General features: G+C 36.2%; 1 protein-coding gene across 1 annotated transcript in view; it reads left to right on the top strand.

Moving 5' to 3' along the window:
• NKAIN3 (sodium/potassium transporting ATPase interacting 3) overlaps window positions 1–14,150 on the top strand; it is a 611,467-nt gene that overhangs the window by 319,511 nt on the left and 277,806 nt on the right. The window contains exons 2-3 of the mRNA XM_040487717.1: window positions 1,264–1,401; window positions 11,960–12,040. Of these exons, the coding sequence (XP_040343651.1) occupies window positions 1,264–1,401; window positions 11,960–12,040 (219 nt within the window). The remainder of the gene's footprint in view (window positions 1–1,263; window positions 1,402–11,959; window positions 12,041–14,150) is intronic.

Raw genomic sequence — 14,150 nt, 5'->3', positions numbered from 1 at the left:
AATACGCATGAAATGAATGTGGTTCTGGTGTGGTTGTCTTTAGGCATTTGCTCATTTCTCTTCTCCTCCACAGCTTGCTGAAGGTGAATTTTAACCAAGGTAAATTCAGCTTACTGGATGGAGGACATTTCTTTATGTCCAAGGAAATTAAAGCTATTCAGGCATACACCTGCCACATAACTAGAAAAATACCTAGGGTACCATTTTGATTTCAAATCTGCGGTTTCTAGGGCCATCAACATAACCAATTGTTGGATCATTTTATTAAAATTACTACTTTATCAAAGTAAATCTAGAAAAATGTCTGAAATGTATAAAATTAGTGTCCAAATGCAGCAGGTGGAACTATAAAAGTTTTAGATATAAAATACAATAAATATCATTTTTATATGATAATGACATTTTTGGCATTCACTAGACTATATGAAATTCATCTGTTTCATAAATCATAAACAGATTATTTAAGTGTATATTTTATTACATTGTGTAATTGTTTAAAATGTAATTGTGTATAATGCAGATGTAATAAACCGTAGCATGTCTATGATTGTAATGGTCCTGTAATTTTTATTTCCATATTCAAAAAGGGTTTTACCTAATCTAAGATGAATTTCCATGTAGGTATATGATAGTAATAAATATGATTCAAAGGAACGATTTAACTTAGTTTTACATGGGAGCCTTGAGCCCAGAGCTAAATAAATGAGAAAGCTTCATTTTGAAAAAGTGGTTAGTCATTATCATCAATGACAGACTAATGAAAGCAAAGAAACCAAACAGATTTGGTAATTTGTGTTTCTTAAAGGAAGCCAGGGGTGAGTAGGAGACTTTGGGTTTTATATTTTTCCCCCAAATCATACCAGTTCTAGCACTCAAGCTTGTAGCTATTTTTCCAAGTGTGTTATACTAAGCCAATCATTTTACTTAAAAAAATCAAGAACTGATATCATAGAATATGATATTCTAAAATATCTGCCTGGATCTTCTACTACAGAAAATGATTTAAGGAATATATGTTGAGCTCTCCAGATAAGTTTAAAGTTTATTTTTACTTGAAGTCATAATCCTCTTAGTTATCTTAGTACATTTTCTGAGAGAAGTTGCATAAAATAGGACATGAAATGGGTGTCACAACGGTAGTGATGACGTCCGTATGTGTGATTGAAACCAAATATGCAGACTTTTCTAGCTGTGTGATACATATTAAAATGGTGTGATTCTGCTTGTGTTAGAAGCTAATGGATTCTCTTTGCTTTATTTTAGCTCTCAGCGTTAGAGAGGCAAATCTTTGACTTCCTTGGCTTCCAGTGGGCACCAATTCTTGGAAATTTTCTACATATAATAGTCGTCATATTGGGTTTGTTTGGAACCATTCAGTACAGACCTCGATATATCGTGGTGGTAAGTCGTCTTTTTATCATAATAAATGCTTGTAGTAAATGCTACACATTTATAAATGCTTGTAATAAATGCTACAAAATTACTAACAGAAGATTAGATTAGATTAGATTTATCAAAAATGAATAAACATTAAAAATAAAAAGATATTTTAAAACAGGGTTTGGATAGAGTAGGAGGTCTGTCTGTGATCCGGATGGCATGATGAGATATAAATGTGCATTAACTGTCATTTCTGGGACATATGTCACTACCCCGAAAAAGCAGACTTACCTAGCCATAACTGTTTACCATCTGATAACAATAATATCATTTAATTTTAGTTGATTTAGGATTTAGGACATTGTAAATGTTATTCAGTATTCAATACTCATCCCTGATGTATTTAATACTTTATATCACTGAACATTTCTCCATTTTGTTATGATAAATTTGAAATGTTAATTCCATACTCCCTACTATACCAAATACGGTCAGCACACCCTCCTTTGTAGGACAGTTTAAGGAAGTGTATGCTTTGTACCACAATGGAATGGAAATTATTCACAGTAATTAGTTTTGTATGAAAAGAAGGCAGTATTTTAGGCTACATGTATAAGGTTGTGAGCAATAATAAGCATATATAAGTGATTGTAACTAGGAATAACATATCTAAAATGCTCGTTGAACCTGAATAAATAACACAGTGTTCAGTAGGACTAGTGAGTATTTTCTTGCAATGCAGTGACATTGCCTTACTAGAAGAAAACCATAGACTTAAACATATGCCACCTTTCAATATTTATTTAATCTATGGAAAAAATAAAGCTACACATTTTTCTGTGAGTGCATTAATTTTCTATTTTTAATCTCAAAATTGGCTTTTTTACACCTTTCACCATATCAAGGTGAATGTAGCTGGCCCACAGCCGACACTCTGCACTCAACATGGCTGCCCTGGGGACATTAGGAGCATTTGATATCACTAAACCAGCTGCAGGGACCAAACAATGTCTGCTTTACTTTTCTTTCTGTATAATCTGCTAGAAGGGTATCTCATGAAGTTGGACTTGTAGCATAAAACACTTCAGTGTGCATAATATCAAACTATTATATTGGATTCTATCTTCCAGTTTGTTGCCACAAACACAGCACTTGTACTCAATACACACTTTTTATTTTATGATATTTTATTTATGATAATAGTGAAGCCCACAATCCTCAATGGCTGTGAAACCAGTGTCCTCTCTGGAATGAAGCTGTTGGTACACATTAATGGCATTATCTTGTCCTATTGATTGTACCCTCTAAATACTAGCTCTACACATTCGTCACAGAGCTACTGCCTTGGATGAGGCCTCTGCTTTCTCTTTCTGGAATAGGGACTTTCTGCTTGCTTTCAGCCTTCCTACCTTCCAATGTGTCCTTTGCACTTTTCCTAAATCACTGGCTTAAAACTCTTTGATAACTCTTAGCAGGATAAAATCTAAGAATATCCTTGGCTGACCACATGACCAAGCACTGATCCCACAATCAATGTGTCCTCTCTCCTCTCCTGCTCCCTTCTTCCCTACCTTCTTTTTTTTCCTTTTAAGTTTTATTTATTTAAGTCATCTCCACACCCCATAGGAGGGCTCAAACTCACAACCCCAAGATCAAGAGTCACTTGCTCTTCTGACTGAGCCAGCGAGGTACCCCACTTCCCTTCTTTCTTAACTTCCTTTCTCTTTTATTTAATTAACTTATTTATTCAAACTCTATTTATTGGGTCTCTGCCATGCGTTTGGCATTGTATTAAGTATGGGCTACGTTGGTGATCAAATACGGACACATGTATTCTCTGCCATCTTGGGTATTTACCTTACATATTATCAAATAATCATCCAGGTAAATGGTAACTTGCAACTGTGACCAGTGTTACAAAGGAGGACACTGTGCCATGAGATGTATAATGGGGAAATGGGCTCTGCAGAAGTCACTGGGGAGCTGAGATCTGCAATGTGTGAATTCACCAGGGAAGAGGAAGACCGAAGTGTTGTGGGCAGAAGGCACTGCAGGGCATGTAGTAGGATGTCAATAGCAGTAGTTCCCATTCACTCATTAAACATTAATTGCGGCCCTACTAGACTTTGCTAGGGCTGGATACGTAGAGAAGAAAGTAAACTACAGCATCCCTGCTCTCCAGAACTCGTTATGCAAAGAATGGGGAGGCACCGGGTCCAGGGGTCTCTGGAGGTGATGAAAGGTCTTTGAATGAGTCATGAGAAGGATGATGGGGCTGAGCACTAGCCCTATCACAGGTGAAAGAGCAGAGAGTTTGTGCATTTCAGCACCATGCACCCTGCTCCTACCTGCTTCTCCAGCCTCTCACCCAGGTAGCCCTGCTCGTTTTTGAGCTCCAGCTACAGCAACGTTTTCTGTCTCTGGAGCACACTTCCCTCCTTCCAGGCACTTTAATAGTTAATCACTACTGTTGTGTGTCTTGAACATAGTTTACAATTCGTTCACATTTATGTCTTCCTAATAGGCAGCGTTCTTTGAGAATATGAAATGTAATAGATGCTCAATAAATACTTATTAATTGTTTTTCCCATGTAGTTCCTTACGCATTCAGAGTCCATTCATGTTAGAACTGGCATCACTTCTTTCTCTGGTATCTTTTCTTTGCTTCCCTCTCTCCCAACTCCCTCTTGTGCGTAGAAGGAGACAGATTTAGATCTTTAAGAATCTTCAAGATGGGAATGCAAGCTGGTGCAGCCACTCTGTAAAACAGTATGGAGGTTCCTCAAAAAACTAAAAATAGAACTACCCTACGACCCAGCAATTGCACTACTAGGCATTTATCCACGGGACACGTGGATTTGAAGGGACACGTGCACCCCAATGTTTATAGCAGCACTATCAACAATAGCCAAAGGATGGAAAGAGCCCAAATGTCCATCGGTGGATGAATGGATAAAGAAGATGTGGTATATATATATATATATATACACAATGGAGTATTATTTGGCAGTCAAATGAAATGCTGCCATTTGCAACTACGTGGATGGAACTGGAGGGTATTATGCTAAGTGAAATTAGTCAAAGAAAGACAAATATAATATGACTTCACTCATATGAGGACTTTAAAAGACAAAACCGATGAACATAAGGGAAGGGAAACAAAAATAATATAAAAACAGGGAGGAGGACAAAACAGAAGAGACTCATAAATATGGAGAACAAACTGAGGGTTACTGGAGGGGTTGTGGGAGGGGGGGATGGGCTAAATGGGTAAGGGGCACTAAGGAATCTACTCCTGAAATCATTGTTGCACTATATGCTAACTAATTTGGATGTACATTAAAAAAATAAAAAATTAAATTAAAATATAAAAAAGTAAAAAAAGAATCTTCCAAGAAAAACAATGCATGTTTTTGCTTGTGTTGACTTTCTCTTTTAATGCATATGCCAATCAAATTTCTATGATTTTTGTTGTTGTTGATGTTGTTGTTGTTGTTGTCGTCTTAGGAGAGAAAGAAAGTAATGAATTGGTGGAAAGCCTTCTGTGCCAAAGATATCATTGGATTTAATTTTCACACATATCCTATGGGCATTTATTAGCATCCCTAATTTTACAGACAAGAAAAGAGTTAAGGAAGGTTAAGTGACCTACCCCAGGAACCCACATAGTAAGTGGCAGAAGTGAATGTGTATCTGCCTCACCTCTGTTATAGTTAGGTTTGTGAAGTTGCTTTATCATGATCATCATGATGCTTTGCTTTGCTTCACCACCATATTCCAGACGATATGGTGCCATTGTCAGTATAAATTTTAACATTGAAACTGATCCTGCCCTACCACCTCAGCTGATCGCAGAATATTGTTACCTGTGTGGGATTCCAGATTACCTCTTGTTCTAACATGGGTATAAATCATCCATTTGGAAGAAGTGCCTGAAGAATCGTCAATCCAGGTTGACTGGGTGGTTCTGACTCTTGGTTGTGGCTCTGGTCATGATCTCACAGTGTGTGAGATCAGGTCCCACATTGGGCTCCGCACAGGCAGTGTGGAGCCTGCTTGTGATTCTCTCTCTCCCTCTGCCCCTCCCTTGCTTGTGCTCTCTCTCTGTCTCTCAAAATAAATATATAAACAATTTTTAAAAAGGAATCATTAATCCACAAACATAGAAACTCTGTTCAAAAAAAAGTGCCTTCAATGGGAAGATCATATTGTTACTGGGAGGGTGGCTACGCCATGTTATCTTCATTACGCCACAGGCGATTCATCCCCGAGTTGTTCCCATGAATGCTTTGATTCGAATCTACCACCAGTGGTCTGGGATTAATTTTGAACAAGCCAGAAAATAAATCTGGCATATGTCACAGAGGTACACAGGTGTGTCTCGAGAGGCCCCAACTTTTCAGCGGCAGTGAGAGGAATCCTGGATCAGAAATTCACACACATTTTTCACTCAGCAGGGAAAGAGTTTTTGATTGTGGGAGATTTTCTCTCAAACTCACCTGCAGTATTCTTAGTATTAGCCCCCTTTATTGGCCAAAACAAACACCAGTAATGCCAACTAAGTTTAATCCATTTCAAACTAAAATTTTTGGAACACTGAAACACAGATGGTAAGTTACTACCATTTCTGACATCAAAGAATCAAAGAATTTAAAGAATTGAAAGAATTAATCATGCTTATGAAAATGGTTATGGTCAAGGACCATACAAAACAAACTCTCCAATGTCTATAGGCAAACTTCTAACTTCCGCGAATGGAACTCAAAACTCATTAAAACTGCTCCTTTGCTTATTGCCCCACTCCCCCACCTCGCGCCAACCATGCTTAATGATTGTGTTTTCCAAAGACCACATGCTGTTTCTTGCCTCCTCTGTTTGCACACTCTGTAATTTCTACCTGGAATGCCCTAGTCCCCTTACCCTCTTGGAAAACTCTAAAATAGTGCTTCCACCGAATGGTCACCTCTTAGGAGCCTTGCCTGAGCATCCCACTCCAGGATAAATGCCTCCTCCTGGGCTCTCATGGATCCTGGTGACACTTTCCACCCTTGTTCACTGCACAGCTACAACCCTTGCTTCCAGGCCCATCTTATTCCATTCAACAGTGTTCTCCTGGCATGCCCATTGTTCCTATCCATTGCTGTGCTCTAGGTCTATCCTGGTATACATGAGGCTTTAAAGATGCTTAATAGTTGGGGCACCTGGGTAGCTCAGTTGGTTAAGCATCCAACTCAATTTCTGCTCTGGTCATGATGCCATGGCCTGGGATCGAGCCCTGTGTCAGGCTCCTCTCTCTCTATGGGGTACCTGGGTGGGTCAGTCGATTGAGAATTTGATATCAGCTCACATCATGATCTCACAGCTCGTGAGTTCAAGCCCCACATCGGGCTCTGTGCTGACAGCATGGAGCCTGGAGCCTGCTTCGGATTCTGTGTGTCTCTCTCTGTCTGCCCCTCCAGGGCTCATGCTCTCTCTCAAAAATAAACATCAAAAACAGAAGTTCTCTTTCTTTCTCCCTCTGCCCTTCCCTGCTCTCACTCTCTCTCTTTCTAAATATTTTTTTAAATATGTTTAATACTGTAATGAACAATTGATAAATGAATCAAAAGTTATTACATGAAATTATTTCATAGGATGGACTTGACGTTGATTTCTTATCTCAGAACACACCAACAATAGTTCAATAAGAGAAACTGGCCTTTCCTGCCTTGTTGATCTCAATCTGAGCTTAGCTGAGGATTTACATGATAAAATGATATATGCTGCTCTGCCTGCACCTACCATTAGCTGACTTACTCCTCATCTTATTTTTCTCTAAGAAATATAATGTTATGGACTCCTGCCACTGTATTTGAGGAAGCTCCACAGCAAGGTGTGGTATCTATCTATCTATCTATCTATCTATCTATCATCTATCTCTATATATCTATATCTATATCTATATCTATATCTATATCTATATCTATGTATCTATATATAATTAGTGGATACCAAGGTCAGTTCTAGGGTTTGAATGTACCTTTTGTGTTTCTTTGACCCTAGACAATGAAGCAGAAAGCATATTGTTCTGGAATCAGCTGTTTCCTCCTGTTTACTCCTATATGAAATATTTTAAAACCTACATAGAAATTCCAAACTGAGAATCTTCCCTACAATTGTTTAAACCTTTATTATTTCATGGGCAGTAATTTAATCAAGCAGTTCTAAATTAATTGAAGTACAAAAGCATTAGTTAATTTAAGTTTCTGAATAAATACTAACTTTGGAAATTAACTCAAAACTGCTTTTAAAAATTAGAAAGGAAGCCAAGTTAATTTGCTAAATCCACAGTTTAGTTATGGGACTTTTGTGCAATAGAAACTTGTGTAATTTGAATTGTTATATTAAAATTTTCCTGCTATGTCATCATAAACCTCCTTCCTGAGCTACTACTCAGCATAACAGTTGAGAGTGTTAATTTTCTGGGGCGCCTGGGTGACTCAGTCACCTAAACATCTTGATTTCGGCTCAGGTCATGACCTCAAGAGTTCATGAGTTCAAGCCCTGTATCAGGCTCTGCACTCCCAGTGTGGAGCCTGCTTGGAATTCTCTCTCGTCTCTCTCTGCACTTCTCCTGTGCACACTCTCTCTCTCTCTCTCAAAGTAAATAAATAAATAAACATTTAAAAAAAAGAGTGTCAATTTTCCTTTTAGTTGGTCCTATATTAAATCTCCTCCACCAATCTCCTCCACTGTGAAGCCTTGGGACATTTATTTCCATTATTTGTACCATAGTTAACTTCATATGTAAAAGTCTGACTCAGGTTGTCTTTAAGAATTACATTATGTAATGTATGTGACTTGCTTAACATAACCTAACACAGAGTAAGTGCTTAGTAAATGATTGAGCTGTTAATATATCTTTTTTTTTCTTTCTTTCTTTTTTTTTTTTTTTTTGGCTTTCACTCTGCTTTTTTTAGCCATTAAAATGAAGAGACAGGACATAACTCTCTTAAAGTTCTTCTGGAGATGAATACTAAACTCTAGAAAGTGTTAGAGCAATGAGTTCACAAGAAACCTTTTTTTTTTAAATTATTAGTCTAACATATTGTACATAATACTGTGATACAATATTATACACAGATACACATGTGAATGAATGAATAAATGACCTTTCTGTCATTTGGAAAACAAGCTCAGTAAGTAAAAATAACTTATGTCATAAACTAATTCCTCAATGAGGAAGAAATAGGCTGCAAGACTTCCAAAATTCATTTCAAGCAAAAAACACTGAAATATCTTTGTAAAACCTTGAAATATCCAGGCTACTACTTAGAATAGATGGACATTTTTTTCATCTTACAGTCTTTGAATATGTAAATTAGGATTTAAAATATATGTACCCTGGGGCGCCTGGGTGGCTCAGTGGGTTAAACATCTGACTTCGACTCAGGTCATGATCTCGCGGTTCATGAGTTCAAGCCTCACATCGGGCTCTGTTTTAACAGCTCAGAGCCTGGATCCTGCTTCAGATTCTGTGTCTCCCTCTCTCTCTGCCCATCCCTACTTGTACTCTGTCTCTCTCAAAAATAAACCAAACGTTAAAAAAAATTTTTTAATATATGCAGTGAACATAAGCAAAGTATAACAAATAAATAAGTAGATAATTATACAGAGTAATTTTTTATATATTGGGAAGTGGTTTCTATACTGCAAGTATATGTGTCTGGATGTGAGAATATGGGCATACTTCATGATAACCAAAAGGTATTTCTTAAAAATGGAGTCTTATCTTTTTTTTATTCCTGTTTGCATTGATTGTAAATAAAATAACCTATGTCAAAAAGAATACATATGTTGTCCTAATACTTCCTGCCTAGGTAAATGCCTATGGATATGTTTGTATTGCTAGAAACTTCTTTCTCTTTATCTCTATGTATGGACTTGCATCTCCAGTGCACGTTGAGATACATAGTTTTCATCTCATAACAGTCCAACGTTCAGTCATACAAATAATCTTTGTTGTCAACAAACCAATATATTAGAAGAAAGACGCTTACAGTATTGTTTTTAAAAACCATGAACTTCGTATCACATGTAACACATCAGTTGCAAAATACAAAAGAAATTGTTATTCAAAAACATTGCCAGTGGCCTCATTATATAAATGAAATACATTTTTAGAAAACCGATAATTTGGTGAACTGGTCATTTTATAAGTTGCAAAATTTGGTGAAGTGTTAACTTGCAAATTATTCCATAGTCCTTTTCCTAAAACCCTTTTGAAATGAAGCCTATCATGTAATACTTAAGCATCTCAGCTCTGGAGTCAGACTGTTGAGAGTTCCTCTCCCAATTATGACACTAAGTAGGTGATCAAAAGATTACTCTCTTCCTCAGTTTAGTGTGATGACTGAATAACGTGATCTGTATCAAGTGCTTAGCATAGTACCAGGAACATAGAAAGTGCTTAACACAGTACCAGGAACATAGAAAGCAGCAGAATAATAACTCATGTTATTGTTAGGGAATTTAGCAGCAGACACTTGGAGCCTACTCAGCCTGGTAATTTTATCTTTGAGAGTTCACAAATGACATCAGTGGTACAACTTGTGAGAGGTCCTGAATACACTTCTGTCACTGAGTTTGTGCCGTGATGTTAAAGTAGATTGGTTTTGTTATGCATTCGTTATAACTATGGGTGGATTGTCTTTTCTAAAAGAATACTTATGGGCTTAAGTTTGCCTTCCTAATAATTAAGAATCATATGGTTTTGCAGTTAATTTTATTTCCTTATGTTAGCCTTACTTTCTTTTATGCCCTTTCCTTAACCTTTGTATCATTGGCTTTTTTCTCATGACTTAGTGGTTTGCACTGCTCTCTCATTCTAATTGACTCATAATTAGATTAATTTAGAATGAAAAATGTAGATACCAGTGACCATCTTAAATTAGCAACAGCTTTGAAATTTGTTATGGTTATTGTGACTTGATCAGTTTGCAAAAAATATACATTAAGGATGAAGTTTAGCTATTTTCAATAGTCATGGAACTATTTTTGCGGTTTTTAAAAGCGTATTTCAATGTACTTGGCACATTTTTAAAACTGCCTAAAGTCATTCATACTGGAAGACTTTATTAACAGAAGATATTGTCAGCATCAACAATATCTACAAATGCTAAAAGCCTTACTATATATTTTAATTTGTGTTAATATTTGAACATATTTGCCACCTTCTCTAAATTTTCAGTGATTTTGGACCCCCTTAACTCATAATTATAATTGTATTATTCTTAAAACAAACAAACAACAACAACAAAAAAAACTCCTCTCCAGAAAGAAAAAAAGATGTATGGGATGTGACATCAAATGTATCCAATTAGAAAGCTACACAACTACGTGAGATTATTTTGAAAGCCTTTTAAAAATCATAAATGACAGACACAAAATATAAATTAAATTTTGCAAGTAGTGACAGGCTTCTGATAAGGTTTCTAATGGGAGTGTGGCTATTTTACACAGTGTTTAATCTTCATAATTGTGTTACTGGACACAGCGCAGAATAAGTTACTTAGGTGATTTCAATATTTATTTTCATTTGACAATAGCATGGGATGATTAAAATCACTGTAGAAAGCAATAATTTAATCAGTATGTCGACTGAGGGAATTAACAATGTATAGGCTTTTGTGGTAAAGTAAAATGAATGAGAAAAGCATTGTGTTGTGTTCCCACGGTAAATTCCATCCTCAGTCATCTAAGCTAATTCTATGTCAATTCTAGATTTCAGTTTCTTCATCAGTAACCAGGTGGTTTGTACCCTAAGACCCTCTGCACTGATGAGTCTTGATCTAAGGCTACCTTAATTCAGACTCACCAGTACTCTCAGGGAAGGCATTTCTGAATACATAATACATTGATAAAACCAATTAGTCAGTAAGGCAAGCATGTTTAGAGTTTGTTGGATGTGATTGGAAGGTATTTTCCTATTATGGAAATCTGTTGTTTATTTGCTCATTCTTAACCATATTTATTAATTTGGGTTTTTTTTTTAATATTTTAACGGTCATATTTAACATAATTGTGTTGGAGGCATAGACGTGCTACTCATACTAAAATAGTTCAACAGGAAAGTGTGTTCATTTTACTCCCTACATCCATTTTCAAACATGCTCTTCATTCAGGGGTATGTAAGTGCTGAGTTTTGACTCACATTCCTAAAAATTTGACACGTTAATATTATAACTAAAACATAGATAGATCACCCACAGAAAATTTGCATAATTGTATTCCCTGGAAAAGCTAATACTCAGAAAACAGAAATCAAGTCAGCTCTTGGATTTAACTTTATCTGCAGGCCAGCAGAGCACTTTAAAAATAAATCTAGCCTTATTGGCATCTACTGAAAGCCGTAGAAACTATTGGATTTTTAATTTCCAGATCTTAGGGGACCTCATAAGGAGTAGTCTTTTCTGAGCACGCCCTGCTTCTTCCCAGAAGACTTAGACTTATTGACATTTTTATTATTGATTTATTTAGTATACATGCCTTTCATCTCTACATTTTTTTCTCTTTCTCCCCCTTCCCCCCTTCTCTCTAGTACACAGTATGGACTGCCCTCTGGGTCACCTGGAATGTGTTCATTATCTGCTTTTACTTGGAAGTAGGTGGGCTCTCTAAGGTAAGTTTATCATGCTTTTAAAGTACACTTTAAAAAGAGAACACTAATAAATAATTATTATGACCATATATATGTATATGTATATCTATATATCAAGACAGAGAGAGAAATCTAAGTAACATTACAAATGGAATACTAATCAAAAATCAGTTTGGATACTGATCAGGAAAGAGTGATCTTAGAAGCACGTTAATTTAATGAAACTCCACAACTGTAGCTTTCTGGTTTGGTCTGTTAAGCTGTGGTAGAACCCAGCTTCTAGTGTATCCTCATGTCCTGTTGAAAAAGGCCTAATGTCATGGTGACAAAAGCCCCAAATGTTAATTGAACAATGTTTTTGAACATTCTTGTATTTAAAGTGGAAAGGGGGGATTGATGAAAATGTTGACGTAACAGATATGAATAGCAATCTTCTATCTTTGCTTGAATATTGATTGTGGGGGAAAAAAAAGTTTGACAAAGGCTAAAATCCTTACATGTCAAGTGGAGGATACATTTCCTAACTACTAAACATGTCTTGAAATTCTGGTTAAGTAGAGGAGAGCTGTCTCCATGCAACATGATACCAATGTTATTTCTGTATAAAACTAGTGTCAATCGAGCACACATTTTTCACTATGACTCCTACAGAAACATCTTTTGATTCCCATCCAAATGGAAGAGCATCTTGGGTGAAGCTTCTAGCTGTGTTTCTCAAACATGTGTTTCATAAACCAGAACAATTTTTACTTGTAGAAATCATAGAGAGGAAAGGTAACTGTATAATTACAAAAAGAATGAGAAAGCTGTATTTTTTTTCAATTTCTCATTATCAACTCTATTAACTTGTTCTATTATGTCATAGTTTGAAATCTAATGAATAACATAATGGTCTTCTACCAGCATTTGTGGTTTTAGATCTTAGAAAATTTGCACTGACCAGCAGACTCTTAAAGTTGTCAGGCTCCACTGAAGATCCATATGGTAACAAAGAATTTTGTTACCCTGAAGGGTTTTCCCCCGGAACCTCCACAAGTGGTTAGTCTTTATTCTACATACACTGTGATAACCTTATAATTAGAACTTGTCATCATTTTCTCACATTGGCAAATGTATTCGGGAGCCAGAAGTGACATTTCTAACACTGACTTTTATACAAATGCACAAGCATCTACCTTTAATATTTGTGCCATTAATCACATTTTACCTCTAATTTTTAAGACAGAAAAAAGTATTTAAATCAGTGCCCAGTTATCTTCTATAGCATGCAGATTATAAAGTAATTTTAAAATGCAAATTTTATGAATATAATAATTGTGAATAATAAGGTAAGCAGAGCATTTTTCCAACCATGGCATTTTGTATCTTATAATTTGGTCTATTTAAATCATCAGCGGGTAGTAATTCTCTTCTATTTGCTTCCATATAAACTGATTTTTGAGGGGAAAAAATAGACCAGAAGAAATGTGTCTTATGGAATTGGCATCATGATGTGCTAAAAGAAAACTGAATTTTAAATCCTAAGTCTTTTATTCAACTCTTGTCTTTAACAATTATTAACTATGGGCCCTTAGGCCCTTAGTTAACAATTATTAACTATTTAACCATGCTAAATCTCTGTCACACATAAAAATAGGACCAGCTCTGCCAATTGAGCATTGTTTTAAGCTCATCATTTATGGTAACTCAGGTAAGCTTCAAAACAACGCTATGAATTGATAAAAAGATAATATTAGCACCTGTTGGTTCCATATAAGTGTGTTTTCGCTCCTCTGTTCAAGGTTACTTTTGTGAACTGCTTTTTGTGACTGCGTTTCTAATATCAGTATGCCTGTCAGGGTTTTTTTTCTTTCTCATTTCTTCGGGTGCAAGGTTAAAAGCGATGTATGTACTAGTCCCGGTCACTCATTTTATTACCCATTCAAATGGCGTTAGGCAGTCAATCAAGTATCCTAGGTCGTTAAAAGGATAGATGACTCCAAAATGAACATCCTAAAGATTTTCTGTTGTTCTCCTCCTATTAACTGCCTCAAAGGCTGGTAATATTTCCCTAGTTAGCCACAGTTTAGCCTCCGTTGCAATCTGTAGGACATCTATCCTGAAAAATAGAGACGAGTTAAGGACCCTTGAG

Source organism: Herpailurus yagouaroundi, unplaced genomic scaffold, assembly GCF_014898765.1.
Source record: "Herpailurus yagouaroundi ecotype Mexico unplaced genomic scaffold, PumYag 165, whole genome shotgun sequence".
In the NCBI taxonomy this organism is placed as follows: domain Eukaryota; kingdom Metazoa; phylum Chordata; class Mammalia; order Carnivora; family Felidae; genus Herpailurus; species Herpailurus yagouaroundi.
The sequence above is the reverse complement of the archived record's forward strand: the minus strand, read 5'-3'. Positions and strand labels throughout refer to the sequence as shown.